Genomic DNA, 17951 nt, shown 5'->3' with positions numbered 1-17951 from the left:
TTGTGCTGTGCTCTCCTTGCCGGCGCAGGCGTCGGGCCTCATCGCTGCCATTTCGTCTTTTTTGTCGCTCTCGCTGTATGTGATAGTTCGGCTAGGAGGAGAACGCCCAGGATTATCGTTGGAAGCACTTGCTGCAGCAGCAGCAGCAAAGGGACTTGTCGGTGAGCTGCAGGCTCTGCTGCCGCCTCCACCACCTTGACTGAAGTGCAAGCAGCCGCGCAGCCACAAGGCCCTTTTCCGCGCGCGCCGCATACTTCTGTGCTTGCCATATTTATTGATCCTCATTCGCCCTCTGCGGCCAGCCATCACCACAGCGTCCGCTGCTGTTGCCGTAGCAGCAGCAGCAGAGACTAAAACACAGCAGCTGCGGCAGTGTCTCTCCCCATCAAAGTAATTCGACAAAGATACTCATCTTGAAGTTCACCGTGCACCGTCGCGGTGTGCCTGGGGGCCCTCCAGAATAGGACCTCTTGCGCCCCCTTTTCCCCCAAAATAAACCTTAACCCCGCCCGGTTTAAATCCCAGAAGACCGCGCGACACAATATCGCCGCTTCTCGCCACGGAAAAATAACAGCAGGTCCCACGTTTGCTGTCAAAGAGCAGGCGAAACCTCTTAAAAGGAAATTCTAGCACATGGTGCCTGGCAGAAGAAGCGTTGGCAGCTGATGCTGCAGCGATTTGTGGCCGTACGATATATATTTACATATGCGTATCTGGTTATTTGGCCTAGAAGGATCGTCTCGTGCAGCAGCAGCAGCAGCAGCAGCAGCAGCCGTTGCCGCAGCAGCGCTATAGGGGGACCGGTCACTACTGGTTGATTTGTCAACTAATATCCTATTTTGTTCTGCAGAGTGCGGGGGCCCCGAGGGGCCTCCCTCTGAATGAACTTACTGGTGGCATCATGGCATCTGTTTGCTGCTGCAGCAGCAGCGGCAACAACATCAACAACACTTATGCGATGTAGCCCTGTTCGTGTGTCCTTGAGTGGGAGGGAGGGGGTAAGGGATAACGCCTTACGCTCCACTCCCCGCTGTTCTCTGCACTCTGGGGCCCCCAGCAGCCCCCTTATTTTTTTGTGCCCTGGAGGGGGCCCCCGTATGCGAGGAGCGCCCTAGGGGCTACTAACCAACTGCTTAGGCGGGCCTTTACTGCCCATCATGAAAGGGGAGACGCACACGCGAGCAAGCGGAAAACCTCCGGGTGCATGGCGCGGGCTGTATGTAGGGTGCTTTATTCTGCAGTGCAGAAAACGAAAGGACTTCTTCTCCGCCACCCCCCGTGAAGGGGGGACGACGGAAGAAGGAGCCCTTTTTTGCGGACTCCAAAGAGACAGACGTAGGTACCTAAGTCAAGGGAGAAAAAGCAGTGCGACCCGGGGCCCCTAGAGAAGCACGGAGACAGAGCGATACATCAGAGTTTTGCAAGAGGGGCGGCGGGTGCCAGGTACGGTCGAAGGGGCCTGTGTGCATGGGAGAGGAAAGAACGCGAGAAGAAAAGCCAAAATAAAGGCTAACAATGAGCAGGGTCACTAAGAGGTTGCAGAGGCAGCCTCTTCGTTTTAGGCGAAGGCCTCCCCGATGGCGGGTTAGGCAGGTTTAGAGCTGCCATTCCTGCTGGTGAGCTCCCGGAGGTTTGGCAGCTACTCATGTGTACCAGCCGAAGGCGACGTAGGTAGGTGCCTAACGAAGTGGCGGCAAATCTGGAGATGAAACTGCTGTGTGCAAAACAAGAGGACAGGGCCCACTTTTGATTTGTGGCATACACAAAGTGTTGGGTTACAGAGGGCCGCAAGAGTGATCGCACCGTAGGGGGAAACCGGTGATTCCCGTGTTTTGTTCGTACTCTGTAAAAGGGCCCTCCTCCCTCTTCGCATGCCCAGCAACTAAATACCCCGTTCCACCCAGCACCTCCCTCCCACCCCCTCCGTCCAGAAGAAAGCTTATGTTGCTCTAGAAGCCCTTCCGAGACACTCCCGTGGGTCGCTATAGATGTGTGCTGTGTCTATCCATGTCTTGCTTGCAGAGTGGTACGCTTAGGCGCCAGCCCCCTCGTGGGTTGACCGCGCATTCTAGGCTTCGCTTTACCCGACCAATTTAGAGCCTAGCACTGTTTACATCCTTCGCTGCCACCCTTTTGTGCCTGTAGAGCGGCAACCTCTGCCTACAGTGCCATGCGGCCTTCCGCGGGATAGGGGCTTCGGAGTGCTCCTTTGTCCCCTTTCCTGCAAAAGACCCACCTTGCGAAAGCGTTGGGGTGGTAGGTGCGGGAATACTTGAAGTCGCTGCTACCATTCAGACCTCTGTGCGCATGCAAGCGTGAATTTATAACGCCTTGAGTGCGGCGTGTGAGACATCTTTGGGGGGGAAGAGCTCTTTTTGGCCTCCTTTGGAGTTCTCCACAACCACACCAGGGGAAACACGCAACGCATGCATACGAATAATGCAGAGCAGCATTGTCCAGGGCCTAGAGAGAGGCAGAGTTTGGTACCTCGCCGGATTCTGGATCTTCGCGCGCAAGGGTGTGCCGCTGCGCTTGCTTCACAAGGGCCTTTTCGAAATGTTGCTTCCACTATTCCTCACCCTATGTCTCGTTTTCGTAAAGAACACTCCAGTGGGAGCTTCGGAGGAGCATTGGGGAGCCAGCCTATGGAGAGGTGCCGACAGACCCGAGGGGGGCCCCCGGGAGGGTCACATGGGGGCCCCCCGTCCCGGCATTCCACAAATACGCCCTCTCTTAGGTTGCCTTGTGGTGGCGCTTCTTCTCCAGCATCTTCTGGGTTGTTGAGCCTCCTAAGGTGTCGCTGTGTGCATGGGGAAGGCCCTCTCTTGACAAGCGGTCATGGCTATATTTTAACTCCTGATGTCGTCCAAGAGCCTTGGCAGCGCCAGCAGCAGCAGCTGCTGCTGCCGGCTTCTTTGCTGCTGCTTTTAGCTCCGAGTTCGCTGCTTGGCATTCATTCCCTGCTCACTTCTGTAGCGCCCGCAGCCACCACTCTCTCTCTCCCCCTTGCCTCCTGGTGCTGCAGTTGCCAGGCAAGCAGCGTAGTGGAGTCAAACACCCCTTATACAAAAAACTCGAAATGGGGAAACTCAAACACTGCACCACCGGCGTGCCAGCCGCTTCGAAGGGGGCGCAGCACAATCAACACAATCAACACAATCAACACAATCAACACAATCAGCACGATCCTCTACATCAGCAACTAGGGTTCTTTGGCCTGCTGCCTAGCATTGCGTCTCTCGTATGGTCATGTTCGTGTATATGCGGTGTCTCCCTTTGTTTATTGGCGGGAAACAAGCTGCACGGGGAGGGGCCGTTTGCAACTGAGGCGGTTGCAGCCGCGGCACTAGCAGGAGCAGGAGGCTCCCGATGGCTGTTGCGCGGCACATATGAATTGAAGCTTGTTCACCACGACCGTCCCCAAAGAAGCTGCAGGAGCAGCCGCACTGCAGCGCATGCAGCCCTCTTTGTTCTTCTCCTCGGAATTCTGCTAGGGGCCTCTCTCGCCGTTGTGTCTTCTCTTGCTGCGGCTGCAAAGGGAGGGATTTCGCTGCGGTGCTCCGCAGCCGCTGCAACGGCTGCTGCAAGCGCCGCAGCGGCTCTGCATGGAATGCGAGCTTCCTTTCCATTGTATCTCCTCAGCAGCAGCAGCAGCGGCAGCAGCGCTCTGGCGTGCACTGACCAGCGGGGAGCTGCGTTCATCAGCGTCGCAGATCTCCTTCTTCGCTGCTTTGCATTGCACGGTTGCTGCTGGAGCTTGCTTGTGCTGGTACTGCCGCCGCTTCTGCCCAAGGCTTCCTTCTCGTCGAGTAATGCATGCGCCTTGGGAGGGCCTTTGGCAGTCACCCTCCTGCTGCTCTTGAGCGCCTTTGTCGTAATACAGGCATGCACTGCTGCGCGTTGCTGCTGCAGCGCTGCCGCTTACAACACGTGTGTTGCCCACAACGGTAACAGCAGATCGCTATGCGTTGCCGTGTCAGGCGCAGGGGGCGGCATCTGTCTCCTCGTTTGCCGTTTGCTGCTGCAGCGAGGATTCGCTGTTGTTGCTTGCTGCGCTTCGGCAGCAGATGCTGCGCGCACTGCCTCGCGGCTGCATCACGCCTCCGACTGCCCCCGAGCACACCAGCAGCAGCAGACAAGCAGTCCACAGCTCTTCCCAGACTTACCAGAAAACGGCTTCGACGGGGGAGGCGCCTTCAAGAATTGGTGCAGCCACTGCGGATTCGCTGTAGTCATATGGGATGTGCAAAGCAGCAGCGAGACAGAGGGGGCCCTGCGAGCAATCGAATGCATCGTTAGGAAGGTTTTAGGAGCTTCGAGGCTGTATGCTCTCGTATGCGGAGCCGGTGTATGGGCTTCATTTCCTCTGCAAGTCAGGATGCCTGCTGTTTTTGTTGTCGTTGTCTTTGTCGTTGCTGCTGTCGTTGCTTGGCTTGACGCGGCCTTTTTCCTGCTTGCTGGTGCTTCTGAGGTGGTGTGTAGATGCGAAGTTTTGCTGGGCTTGCACCAGTCCGCCTTTGCTTCGAACGTCGCAGTTGCCACGGATGCGAGCAGCCTCTGTGCAGGAGACTTTTTTACTGCATGCAGCTGCAGCTGCTGCCCGTATTTTTCCGCGTGGTGGGGTGGGGCGTGCGTGGCTGTTGCTCCAGGCGTTAGACCGTGAAGCGTGTCTCTCTGAAGCCTTGACGCAGCTCAAGGTAAATTTCTGCGGATTCCTCCGAGCCTCCCTAGCCTTGCTGCCCCTGCTGCAGGGACGTGCATCTGGCTGCGCTCCTGTGGATTCTGACGCTGCTCGCGTGAAGCCTTCCAGTGAAGCAGCAGCGGATGTCGTGGAAAGCCGCACTGCGGAGCCACCCGCATCCTCAGGAGGCCTCTGGGAGGCTCTCCTGGACTGTGCCGCCTCCTTATTCGGTTTTTCGCCTGCCCTTCCAAGCCGCATTGTTGTTCTTGGCTCCGCAGTCGCTGCTGCAGCGCCTCCCGGGCAGAGTGTATATGCAGCCACCAAGGCAGCAGTGGCAGCAGCCTGCAGAGGCCTCAGTGCTGAGCTAAGAGGCACTGGCGTGCGTGTCGTCAGCGTTGGTAAGCCGCGAATCACATGCAGGAATGCGGGGCCCTTCTCGCAAGCGCTGCAAGCACAAAGGAGTCGAGCGTTTCTCGTAGTGACGCGTGGAGCAGGTAGCTGAGTTGCCCTGACGCGTGGAGCAGGTAGCTGAGTTGCCCTGACGCGTGGAGCAGGTAGCTGAGTTGCCCTGACGCGTGGCTTGTTGCGACGTATCCAAACACACGCAGGTTTAGCGAGGGTGTGTGTGCTGCCGCTAGCAGAGGCGGTGAGGCCTAAGGGTGCTGCTGCTGTTGCTGTTGCTGCTGCTGCTGTTGCTGCTGCTTCGTATTGTCGGGTTTTCTCCCCTTTCGCTCTCTCTTTCTCTCTGTCACAACAACAACAACAACAGGATTTGGTGAAGAAGCACCAGCAGCTCTGCCAAATGTGGCGGTGGCTGCGGATGTGCGCGCCGCTGCAGAACCCGGAGCAGCGGCAACGGATCTATTTTCGCGTCGGCCTTTTTCAGCATGCAAAATGCCTTTTCAGAGAGGTTCTCAGCAGCAGCTGCTTGACAGGCAGTGTGGTAAGTCTTTCGTGCGCAGCTCATGGAGCAGCAGATGTAGAGCCGCCCCCTTGGTGGCCGTTGCAGGAGGAGGGCCTCTGTGGAAGCACGTTTTTATGCTCTGTTCTGTTGACGTTTCCGCAGATATCTTGCTGCATTTGGCGTCTCCTCCAGCAGTTGTTGCTGCCTCTGTCGTTGCTGCCGTCTCTGCAGCGAGCCCTCCCAGCACCGTCCGGTGCTGTTGGGATGTCGGCGTGTGGCTGCTGCTGCGGCACTGCGGCAGCAGTCTGAGGGATTTGCTACTCTACTGCCTGTTTGCTACGCGATGGCCTTCTTCAGCCGCACGGCTTGCTGCTGCCCTCGGGAGAAAGGCGCGGTGTGGGCTTCCTGAGGTGCTGCTGCAGCCCTTTTCTTCGCTGTCAGCGCACTAACGGCAGCATTCCCCTTTCCTCTTTGATACAGTGTCAGTCTCTCTATCCGGCCCGCTTTCGATCAGGCTCCTAACGCTGCGTGTCGCTGCCCTTTTTTCTACCCCCGAGGTGCCGCAAACTCGTGCGAGAACGTCCCAGAGAAAAGGGTCCCCTGGTGCACCTAGCTCTCTTCACTGCTCCGCCTTCGTGAGGCTCTGCGCCTCATGCGAAAGGCAGGAGGTAATAACCGCGTGAGCGTTTCCTCACGCGTTGGGATTCGTGGAAGTCGCTTTCTTGGGGGTGTACCGGGCAAGACGGCCCCTTGCCGAGTCTCTTATTCAGCTGTGCTCGCACAGGCCTACCAAAGCGCGAAGGCCATATTGCTTAGATGCCTCCAACATACAGGAGGGCTAGGAGTTGCCTTGTTTCACAATGCATAGCCATAGGCCTCTAGCGCCGTAATTCTGCTTGTAAAAATGCCACAAAATGTGCCGGCTGCGGCCGAATCTGCGGTCGTGTGGCTAGAAGAACTTGCCTAGTCTTGTCACCTATCCCGTGTTACGCTCTACAGCCATGTACTCCACTCCCTGCTAATGCAAAATAACGCAACAAATAAGGAGGAGGACACAGCATGAGGGATCTTTTGCGGGGCTCTTGTGGCGTGGTGGGTAGTGGGTGCCCAGCCGACCGACCACCGTGTGCGAGCCATCTCCTTGCTGGCTTGCACCTATTTCCTTTCTTCTCTCTGTGATCAGCCTAAAAGTAAGTTGTTTTTCTCAACAAGCTAGCAGAAACGCGATGTCATGCGAAAGGAGCAGCGGAATCCTCTAGCGTGCTCTCGAGACCGTGAGCAGCTGCTGCCGCCACTGGTGTCGTTCTACAGCAGCAGCGAGCCAGCTGCTTGTACTGCCGCGGCTTGTCGTAAGGTCTGCCTTTTTATCCACCAGAAATAGCAGCATAAAGAGCCGTTTATTGGTATTTTCCCCCTCATTCGTGCCATAAAGTTCGCATAAAACGCCAAGGTACGCCAATCACCCCTGAGCAGGCGCCCGAGAGGTTCGGCAGCGCCGTGAGGCCTCTTTATCCGCGGCTCCTCTAATGGCAATTCGCCATGCAGCTCAACATGCATGTAGCATTTCATCGCGCGTTGTGCTTGGGGCTCTTAACGGCTTCGCAGAGGCGTAATAAGCTCCACAGCATTTAAACGGCAAGTACGGCAGCTGTAGGGCACTCGAGATGCTGTTGTTCTTTCAGCAGTCAGAAACTGCCGAAAACGCCTTTTCGGTGTCTTTCTCATACTGGAAGAGAGGAGAGCCGCGGGTTTCAGCGGGCTGAAAGGGATTCATACACTTGTGGAGGGGTCGTGTCGTCGAAGGGGGTTCCGTGGGCCATAAGCAACGGGATGGCAACAAGCCCCCCTGGCAGCAAAGAGCCCTTGTTGAGAAAAATTCCTGCTTTTAGTGACTTAGCACCTCCACCGTGGCTTAAATTATGGGGCGAGACCTCTTTGCGGTGCACTCGCTCGCTCCCTAACACGCACGCACTCTCTACATGAGGCGCATCCATCGATCAGCACTACTGATAAATTTCGACTCGTCACCACCGCCTGTGTTTCTGCAGGCCTCTGATATTGCAGTGCTCTGCATACTGAGAAGGGCATTGGGCATTGAAACCTGCATATTTATTTGTTCAAAGAGCGAGGGAGAAGGGCCTTTGAAGGTAGAGCACCCCTTTAGACAAAGACAGGCTACTCTCTCCCGGAGCTGCACAGCGCTTCCCCCGCATCATCGCATCTTGCTTGTGCTCTGTCTGCTCAGGTCTGCACATCCACATACATCCACATATATCCCCATACATCCACCCCACCACCAACGCTCACGCATTCCTTAACCCCCAAGAGGATGAGCCCCCGCCGTCCTAAGAAGTCTCAGCGGCCTGAGGAACCCCCAGTGACGCCCACGCCACAGCCAACTCCTGTAGGAAGTCTTGAGGGGAATCTCAGCAGCAGCTCCTCGAGCGGCAGCTCCCCCACGGCTACTGCCGCCGCGTTAGCCGCGTTGGCGGCAGACCCTTCTCCTCAGCTAGCCATGTCCTCAAACGAGCCACAAGTACAGGCAGCACGCGAAACAGCTGCTGCCGAGCTCAAACCAGCAACCTCCGAGAAAAAGAAAGCCTCATCAGTTGCCTTGGAAGAAGCAGCCGAGACTGCGATGGCATCCGCAACACAAGGGGATGCAGCAAAGAGGCCTCCTGCAGAGGCTGACGACACCCCCAGGACCTTCAGCAGTGGCAAAGAACAGAGCGATTCAAAAACACCCCCCAGCAGTCTCTCCTCGCCACAGATGTCGCGGTCGTTTTCACGGGAGGCATCTCAGCCCCAATCGCCAAAGGCCGCCGAGCTTAAACCGAAGGTGCTCCTCCCCATACAGAGCAGGGACCCTCATGAGAGGCGCATGTCTAGTGCAGACGAAGTCGATACGGATGCTCGAATCCGGCTCCACACGCGTAAGGCTGCGTTCCTCCCCCGTCCATCCCCTGCTTTCCTCCCTGGCGGATGCTAGTGCCGCGACTGCCAGGGCTGCCTTGAGTCTTGGCAGCGTTAAACTGGTGCTGCTGCTTCCTGTCTTGCATCCATGACGCCTCCGCCATACCCTGTCCTCAAACACTGATTGTATACGAGGGCCCTTCTTACGCGGCGCTGCAGCGCAAGGCCCTGTGCCCATTGGCATCTGGGATTTGACCCGGTTCAAGTACTGGCACTACGACCACTATCAGGAGCTGAGAAGAGAGTGGCTTCTCCAAAGGGTGTGTAGCGCGCTACTTCACCCAATCTCGCGCTTCCTCTTCCTCTTTCTCACCCTCCCCTGCACCGCTTTTGTTGACGACCCTTTGTGCTGCGTCTCTTTTCCCCCTGGCCCCTGCCCCTTGCTCTGCGAGCCTGCTTGTGCCAAGCCACTTCGCATGCGTTTAGCGCCTTCAAGGGGGGCTTACACTTATTGGACATGGCCATACAAACTTTGCGCAGCAAAGGGCAGGGGAGGGACGCTGCCGGTGAGCTTGCTTGCCACAGGAGCCCCCTGTGGTGTCCTTTCTGTGCTGCTGCGTTACAGAAATCTCTGACTCCCGAGACGCGGCAGTTCGCCATTCCTCACTCGGGGGTGGACTACTTTTATCACAAGGCCCCCTTCTTGGCGCATACTGGGCCCCTGAGCCTCACGTCAATGACACCTCAGTGCATCCTCCCAACAGGAGACCGGCTGACCGCAGACACAGATATCAGGCGGCTCGTTAAGGACAAACTCCGGGAAAACGCAACCGCCGACGCAAACCTTACCAAATTATGCGTCCTCAGCTGTCTTTAATAAGCCTTACGGCCACGTAATCCGTCTAACAGGGGAACCTCCTAGCTCCACAGAAGCAGGGGTGCCTTTTCGTTTTTGCTGCTCTCCTTATTGACGGATACGCGCCCTGCTTACCCAGCACAGTAGGCATGCCCACGTGGTTGGCATGCATATTTTGCCAATGTGCGCAATTCCGTATTGGGTTTCTTTCCTGTGTATAGACACTTGCAGATGAAGCTTTGCTGGTTCTTGAGAACGGGGCTTTAGCCTTTTAGAATTTTTATATCGCTCCTACCCTCTTTTCGTTACAAGGACGAAGCCGCTCTAGCTGTATGCCCTTGCAGCTCATGCCGCTGCTAAGGGGAGCAGCAGCACAAGTTAATCCGACATTTTGCCACATGCAGCTTTAACACGAGTACCTGGGGAAATCTCTCCACCAGCACCACCGCGTAATGCACATTTACCAGTAGACGCTTGTGCAGTGGCCCCCTGGTAGAATTGAGAAGATTCCGACTGAGTAGACTCCCTTGGTTGAGATGGAAGCTACTTACTTGAACCGGGGTCAGATAGCCCCATGTGTTTGGGGAGTCCCTAGGGAACGCATGTATTAAGCCAGTTAAAGCGAGCGAAGCAAATAGCGGGCATCTGGGTGGGGAAAGAGACCAAAAGAAAGATACCGGAATGTACGGAGGGGTAAAAAGCATAAAATGAAGCAGGGAAGCAGACCGAAGACAGACAGGCAGTTGCCTGCACCAGCGGGACACACAGGAAGATCCACTTGTCTACTGGACGCCAAAAGAAGGTGAAAAGGTGGTTGTAGAGGTGGCGGAGCATAACCTTAAAAAAGAAGCCACGGAGTGCCTCTAAATAAAAGTCGAGTCTAGAATGGCTCGCTAGAGAATTTTCCTTAGAAAGAGAGGGCAGTGTGCTGCTGCGCTTGAGAGAAGGGCCCTCTTTCACCGTGCTTCACAGCCCTGGGCTTGTGCGGTATCTTGATAAGTTCATACTGCACCGTAACATGAATGGATGAATGCGTTCTACTTGTTTTTGACAGTCACTTTGTTGGAATGCCTTCCCAGAGGCCCGCGGCGCGGATGCCCTCGTCTTCCTTCCAATGCATTGTTGTTGCTTTGCCCCGGTCGTGAGAAAAGCACACGCAGTGAGGCACTCCTGCAACTTGTAGCCCCAGGTGGCAACTACGTAATACCGCATGAGGCCTCAAACATTCGCACGACTCTTTTTCGGTATCACAGACTCTCGCTGGCGAGTCATTGTGCCTTCTTTCGTGCAGGATGCTCAATGGCAACTGAAGGGCAGGAACCCTTGCGGACACCCCGCCCATAAAGGTGCGTACACAGTAGTTTGGTAATGACGACCCTGATCTAAGGGCACCTGGGACAAAAGCTTATAAAGGCGCATCTCACAAAGACAGGAGGATCGAGGTGGGATCGCAGCCTTTATTTCGTGCCTGTGCCTGGTCGTTTGCTCTCTGCGTTGTGCGTGTGCGCTAGATGCTATCTGCAATTGGCTGTGAACGCTTGGAGTGCTCAGCAGGTAGATCAACGTCCACTCGAGCAACTCCTCTCCCCTTTTGTCAGAAAGCAGAGGGGTGAGAGCATGGGCAGAGGCAAGTTATATTGGAAAGCACTCAATAACTTTCTTATAAGTTCTAGTTGGGCCTGGAGTTAAGTGTTGCCCAACAGAGATCTTCAGTGAAGCGATACAGCAGGTGGCACCGCATGGTTCGATTCAGCTGTAACCCGCTCATCCATTGGTTGCGGATGGACCGGGATGTCAGGCGTCCCTATAACAGTTGTCTGGCTGCAACCAATTTATTCGAAGTAGTAAGCCGGGTGTTTTGGGCAACACGCTAGGAAACGAAGTATTCTCTGGCGATCGAGCGTTAAAGGGCCTGTTGGGTTGGCGGAGGCTGCCCTGCAGGCTCGTTTGAACTCAGTGGTTTCAGTTTGACAGAAATGTATGACTAGTCAGCCGACACCTTGTTTATGGTTGCGTCTATAAGGAATAAATTATTGCACACCAGCAAAATATGACGGTTGTCAGGATGGGCAAGAATTCGAAAACTCAATTAGCCTTTTGAAGATATATTTCACTATTTTACCGCGCAGACGAAGAAAAACAAGTGTTGCTTGCGGCACGCTTATGAAGGGAGAAGCACTTGAAAGATGGCTGTGTTGATGTAGAGCAAGTCATCTGACTGCAAGGCCTGCTACGGCGTCAGCCTGCATAAAAGGCCTGACTCATTCGTTTGCGCCAATATCACCTCAAGAGCAAGCTTTTAAAATTTGAGAAGGCGGGAGCACGGAGGCCAAGTTATAAGCCTGTTTACCAAGAAATATGTAACTTTGGTTCGCAAAAAACGAAACGTGGACTAGCTGTTGGATTATTAGTAGCTAGTCCCGGAGCTACCTCGAAGTTTCACATCAAGTGAGCCCAGAAAGGGCAGAGACTTGACGAGAAAACAGCCGATCAGAGGGACTGCCAAATTTGAATAGACTGGTTGAGATATGAACGAATGAGCACAACGTCTGCGTCTCCAGCTAAATAGGAAGAGCCACCGATTCGGGCTCTGCAGGACTGTGCCCACATGCCCTATCTTGAAGCCTAAGATACACGAGAAAAGAAAGGCAAAAGAAGCCCACATTCTTTTTGCGGGCCCAAACAACCTTCGAAGAATGCATGTGCCTATACTGTGGGACAGGGTGTCATATAATCCAGAACTGCAAGCGCATGCAACAGGTCAAAAAGCTTGAACAAAGAAACTGGAACTAGCTGAAACAGGCCGGTTGGTAAGCAAAAAAGGTGCATCACCTGAAAGGCAAGCCCTCTGCGCTAGCTGCAAGGCAGTGAAGGGGCCTACTAAGGATTGAGACGCATTTGGAGACTCGCCACGGGTCAAATCAGCGTTGATACAAGTTCAAACACCTGACAAAGAATTGCTAGCGTCACTTGACATTGGATGTGAAGCGGGCCTGGTTAAGCATTGGAGGATACGGTGCAGATGTGCAGTCTACCTGCTCACCCTTGAGTACAGTCCCTAAGGCTTTACCTTGCTGACGGGCGGTAGATAACACGGATGGGCAGGGCTACGGTAGCTACATGTGACTGCAAATCAGAATCGAGTCTATCAGAATGGTCCGTGAGTCCTAATAATGTTGGACCAGTGCACTGTTATATAATCCTAGGTAAACTATTGCTGACCCAAAGGAAGGGGGGATGCGAGCACACCCAAGTGCTGTGGAGGTTAGTCTCCCACGAAGCCCCAGCAAGAGACTACTACTATCCTCAACGACTCTTCTTTCATCTATGGTCAGCCGGGTAGAGTGGGTGGCTCAATAAAGTTGTGCCGAGCCTTCATGATGGTGGCTCAGTAGTACAGCAACAGAGGGCGGTTTTGAACATACGCCCCGTTTTTGTGGGTCTGCGACAGGTTCTTTACCGGCAAACTCCATTAATCTTATTGCCGAGATACAGCGGGAATGGGCAAAGGTCGAAGGCGATCTCGTGAATGTGATAAATAAGGACGACCTGCAAACACGCTGGACACCTGCTGGTCTTCCGGCGCATCATATTGAGCTAATTCGTGGTTCAGCTCCAAGCTGTGTTTTGCGAAATCGAAAGCGCCCACAGAATAAAAAACATTTCAAGCGAGAGAAGAATGATTGATCGCACAAGGCTTTATGTAGGAAATCGACCAGCGCTTTTGGGCATAAGCGGGTTGTGGTATCAGAAAACGACGGAAGGTAACGCAAAGTGCTAGTTTCAAGACCTTGAACACGATTAGTATGCAGCAGTTGCTGCTGATGGATCGTACTGGCGAATCACACGACAAAATACACTGAGCAACATTCTGATACAGTCGATTTCACAGATGCCTTCCTACAAATCAACACACTCTAACTACCGGCAGAAAGCAACGTTCCACGTTCGCACCTCCAAATAAAAAATGCCTGTATCCCGTTTCGACTCATCAATGCTTTAGTAGACGGCAGTCTGCATGTAGAACATCTTTTTCTGCAGCCGAAGCGCACAAGAGTGCCGATTGGACCTACTGCATGCGCTGCAGCTGTTCCGGAATGAGTAAGGCTGTGGGTATGAGGATAGGCCCAAAGGTTCGTTTCTAATTAGGCCAATCATGTCTTTAGGACTTTTTGTTTCGCATGCACGAAATGACCAGATGCAGGAAAAGTTAAAAGCAACGACGGCTTGATCTCTGCATTAAAGGAACCAGAGGCATTGAAAAGTTCTTTGGACTACATCAAAGCCACAGTTTCATTCCTGGTTTAACACGGACCTTTTTCTGACTGTGATACTTCAGATCACACGGTCTGTGACCTGCACAGACAAGGCTGACGCCGCAGCAAGGACGCAGATCGGTCACGCTGCATCTCATCGAATACTTGCGCTAACGGATTATGGGCTTGATTTCTTCTTGACCCGCGATGCTGTTAGCGTATCAAAAGGTGTCCTTGTCTCCCGACGGGTTACGGGACCTCTAAAACACCGATGTATTGGTTATCCTCATCATTTCACTGAACCTCAACAGCCTATGTACTGCGGGAAAAGAACCTCTATGCAATGCGGTGGGCGTGAAAAATGCTGGCACGTTTTATGTGGACGTCACGTCATTGTACTCTTCAGCTCGACCACCAGTTTTTGATGACCTTGCGAAGAGATTTCAATGCTTTGATCAGCAAAGATCTGTTCACTGGATTGAGAGCCTCCTGCATACATCATGAAGGCATCCCCAGCGTTGTCACCCACGCGCTCTCTCATTGCTCCAGAGACTTACTATTGAGCAGCGCAACCACTCTTGTCTGAGAGGCTTCACGATGTCCATTCAAATCAAGCATGTCTTGTGCTTTTGACACCCATTCACCCGCTACTATTTTCAAAACCTAGAACAGCACAAAGGTAAAACACTGACACGTTGATGATGGCCTGCTGTGGTCACACACAAATCAATGGGTTCATCGTTTTTACATTTCGACTCCACTTTACAGTGCTGTTTTGTGCAACAAACACGATCATGTTTCTTTAGGCTGAGGGTACATTTACATCAGCTTACTAAAACTCTACCTGTTCCTTGGGTTGCCTGGGGTGCATCCTGCGGCAGAATTTTCCACTGTCTTGTCCGGATTCTAAGCAGCTTAAGCCACGACATGCTCCTAGATCCGGCCTTTTGCAAAGCCTCCAATATCTTGAAGGGATTCGGCTTATTTTGACTGAGGATTTGATAGTTAGAGTGCCGGATGTCAAGCGTCAGGAGAGCATCAACATCGTCGTGGACAACTCGGCAGACATGCCCATATTTATTGGGCGAGTTTTGAGCCGCATCAGAGCTGGGACCAGTAACTTTTGAGATATATATAAGCTTTCTAGAGTCTCCAGGAGCATCATAGCGGATAGGTATCCGAGGTTCCTTCGTGCTTTCTGGTGTGCATGTATGACCCGGCTGCACATTGACCATTGCGGGAGCACTGCTAACCACATTTAGTCAGCTGGGCAGATAGCGCACATCAACTGCACCCTTGTGCAGTATGCGTGGCTCTTCACTCACAAAAATATAGTTCCTTCACCTGGTCCTCTTCCTCGTGCTGAGAGGACTTATCATACAACAATACATTCGTTAACTCCTCGCTCTCTCGCTTCCCTTTTCTACGCTGGCAAGACGCTCTCCGTTTTTGGCCAATGCCTGGCGCTTCGTGGCTAGCAAATATCGGTAGCGGTGGAGGGACTCAGAGAAGAGGTGGCTAGGGCACGCGGCTGTATGCGCAATGTTCAGGAGAAACAAGCATGGAATTCTGATAGCCAGTGGTCGAGTGATTTTCGAGCCTGAAAATTGGTCTTGGTAAATCCATAGGCTTCACGAGATGCACCAGGTGGCCAGAAGAAGACGTTTGCGGGCAACTGGCTAGAACTACTTGCTACCATCTCACGAATCGATGCTCCTTCTTACCCTGTCGTTTGCCCTAAGAAAGGGGATTGGCGGTAAACTATCGATATTGCATTCCGTCAAATGCCTCAAAATCTGAATTATCCGCAAACTTTGCCGCGCAGGCAAGGGACCAGTGTCGAATCGGAGGATTCGCAGGGAACCGTACAAGGGCTGAATTCAAGGAGTACTGAGCCCCGAGGACACACAGTGGCTTTCAGTGACATAGAGTGAGGAACACCAACCTCAGTGCCCGATGATAAAGTAGGTGCAAACTGCTTTTGCCCCGCGGAGTATTTTACAATTTTGTTCTGTTATCAACGCCAGTCGCTAGGGATGGTGTGCCTCCAATCCTGATGATGTGTACTTCCGTAGCGCGGGCTCTGCTTGAAATAGCAACTATCCTCTCTGTGTATTGCTAATTCCTCGAGCGTTGTAAGGTATTCTTTACACTCGGTCTCATGTTCAGGCACTCTCGGATGGGTTTTTCACACATTCTTTCCTGGACTTCTATGGGGCTTCGGAGTCGATTACACTGCAGGTACGTGCTGTATTTGCATAGAGAGACTGGTCTATCAGGTGCGGCGGCACTAATAATTTAGTGTTAATTCTGATTTTCCTTATGTAGTATATTCTCATGCTTGATCCGAGTTGGAGGCTCACACTTTTTAGCTCGGCGACGACAATTTGCTACAGTGCTGCCGCAGTCGTGTTGATTTGGTCCCTCCTTCGGTGTTGCCTAGCAGACGTGCTTTTCGTCCCAGTGAACTCAATTCAGCGGTTGATGCACTCATCGATTTCCTCATGTTCACTGTTTCCGTGTTTCTGCGTGCCCAGGGAGCGGCTATGGGGCAGGAAAATTCCCGCTCTCCTGCACATAGTTGATCAACGATGGATTAATCAGCTCAAATGCTAGAGCGTTGCCTAGGTCCCGAACATAAGAGCGTGTGTTTTCATTCAAGTGCGCCACGATGTCCGGCTTCACAGACTTTTGAAACTACACGAGTTACATTTAGCTAAGAGTTAGTAACAAATTGACTCATTGGTTTGCTGGTTCGCACATCTGGCCGATTACAAATTAATGTTAGCTCGGTATATAAAAGCAATTAGTGTGTGTGCTTGTGCGTTAGGTGCTATCTGGAACTGACTATGAATGCGGGAAGTGCGTAGAGGCCGCAGCTCCACCCTAGCCATCCCTTTCCTTCCATGTCGAGGACCCAGAAGCGTAAGGGCAGAGGGGGTGAGGAGGTTCTTTATCAAATACTCAATAGCGTTTTTCTAAGGCTGTATCAAGCCTGGACCGGTGCGTCTAAACAGAGTGTCTCTCAAAATAAGCATTGTATTGTACAAGATTTTTGTTGCGGACCGGAGCTACTAAACTCTGAATGTTAATCCTAGGGGGCAGAAAGCTTTAACAAGATGAAGCGAGCCATTTGAATTTATGGACAGCATTACGAAGCTTCAAAAGAACTGGTCGATTCGAGTGAACGATACGTTGTGCACACTAGCAACTGGTGAGCGCGTGCGTCTCCTAGTGACTTTGCTAGTTTGACCATGAAGGCAACAGCTTCACAACCCGTATAAATTATTGGAATGGATAAATTTACAGCTTTTACTGGCTTTCGCCGCGGTAACATGCAGATTGAGTTCGATCAAGAGACACCGCCTCCTTTCGTCGCTGGCAATGCAACTTCAAGAACTTGGGCTCCGCCGCTGCATGCGCCAGGTGTAGGTTGTATCACACGCGGGCCTCTGCCCTTGGATACAGCGTAGTGGAGCGTTCCTAGCAAACAGAAGAAGCCGCAATAATCATAAATAGACATTTACAAAGCTTCGAATTCGAGCGATAAGGAACTTTAGACACGTAAGCGCAGCTGCACGAGAGAGCCCCCAACGTCCAGTGAAGCGGAGGCGCACCTCGGGCTGCTGCTGGTGCTGCTGCTGCCATGCGGCCGCTGTTGCTATGCGGCGTGCAGCGGGGCTGAGGGGTTGGCGGCTGTTGAACTAAAGTTAAGGACACACCAGCAGCAACAGCTTCTTAGCGCACAACCGAAGCTGTCTAGCAGCAGCGGCAGGAGCAGCGGCAGTAGCAGCCTCAGCGGGAACTGTTGTGGTACGGCTACTAGCACAGCACCAAGGTAGGCTAAGGGGCCCCCTTTCTTCATTTGTGTTTTGTACAGGGCCCCCATCTTTTGCGCCCTCTGTTTGCATCCTCGTTGGGGCAGCAGCAGAAGCGGCGCAGCACTGCCCTCCACATGTACTTCTTCCTCTGGCCCCTTGCGGGGAGACGGGCAGTAGCTCTTGGTTTTGCCGCAGCCTTCAGCTGATGCTGCTGTTTTCTTGAGCAGCAGCTTCAGCACACCGAAGGCTGCAGGGACCGTCTTGCCCTTGCTAGAGTGCCCCGCAGAGGCGGCGGGGGGCCCCCCACGGGAGAGGGCCCCCCATCACAACTGCGTGCACTTTAATATTGGTGGCCTTCATTTGCACTGCGGATTCTTCAGGAGGAGGGAGCGACTCCCCTGCAGCGCCTCCACCAGCAGCCACCCTGGCGAAGCGGCGGCAGCAGCCGCTGTACCGCCCTTTGCTGGCGAGAGCAGCTGCGGGCTTGGCAGTGTTTGAGAGGCACGTGTTGCAGCACATT

The 17951-nt window shown here is 53.5% G+C and overlaps 2 protein-coding genes across 2 annotated transcripts; both read left to right on the top strand.

The window, feature by feature from the left end:
* Nucleotides 1-3079: 3079 nt before the first annotated feature.
* LOC34623388 lies at nt 3080-6268 on the top strand. Its single transcript, XM_026334609.1, has 5 exons — nt 3080-3399; nt 3913-4372; nt 4752-5079; nt 5451-5601; nt 6100-6268. The coding sequence occupies exons 1-5, from the start codon at nt 3080-3082 to the stop codon at nt 6266-6268; spliced, it is 1428 nt and encodes a 475-aa protein (XP_026190394.1).
* Nucleotides 6269-7914: 1646 nt separating this feature from the next.
* On the top strand, nt 7915-9375 carry LOC34623387 (putative protein TPRXL). The gene is made up of 3 exons (XM_026334600.1): nt 7915-8518; nt 8718-8818; nt 9124-9375. Exons 1-3 carry the CDS (start codon nt 7915-7917, stop codon nt 9373-9375), a joined length of 957 nt encoding a protein of 318 aa, XP_026190385.1.
* The last annotated feature ends 8576 nt before the right edge of the window (nt 9376-17951 follow it).

The sequence above is a fragment of the Cyclospora cayetanensis genome, unplaced genomic scaffold (assembly GCF_002999335.1).
Source record: "Cyclospora cayetanensis isolate NF1_C8 unplaced genomic scaffold, CcayRef3 CcayRef3_contig_11, whole genome shotgun sequence".
Lineage (NCBI taxonomy): Eukaryota > Apicomplexa > Conoidasida > Eucoccidiorida > Eimeriidae > Cyclospora > Cyclospora cayetanensis.
This window is presented reverse-complemented; position numbering and strand designations above follow the sequence as displayed.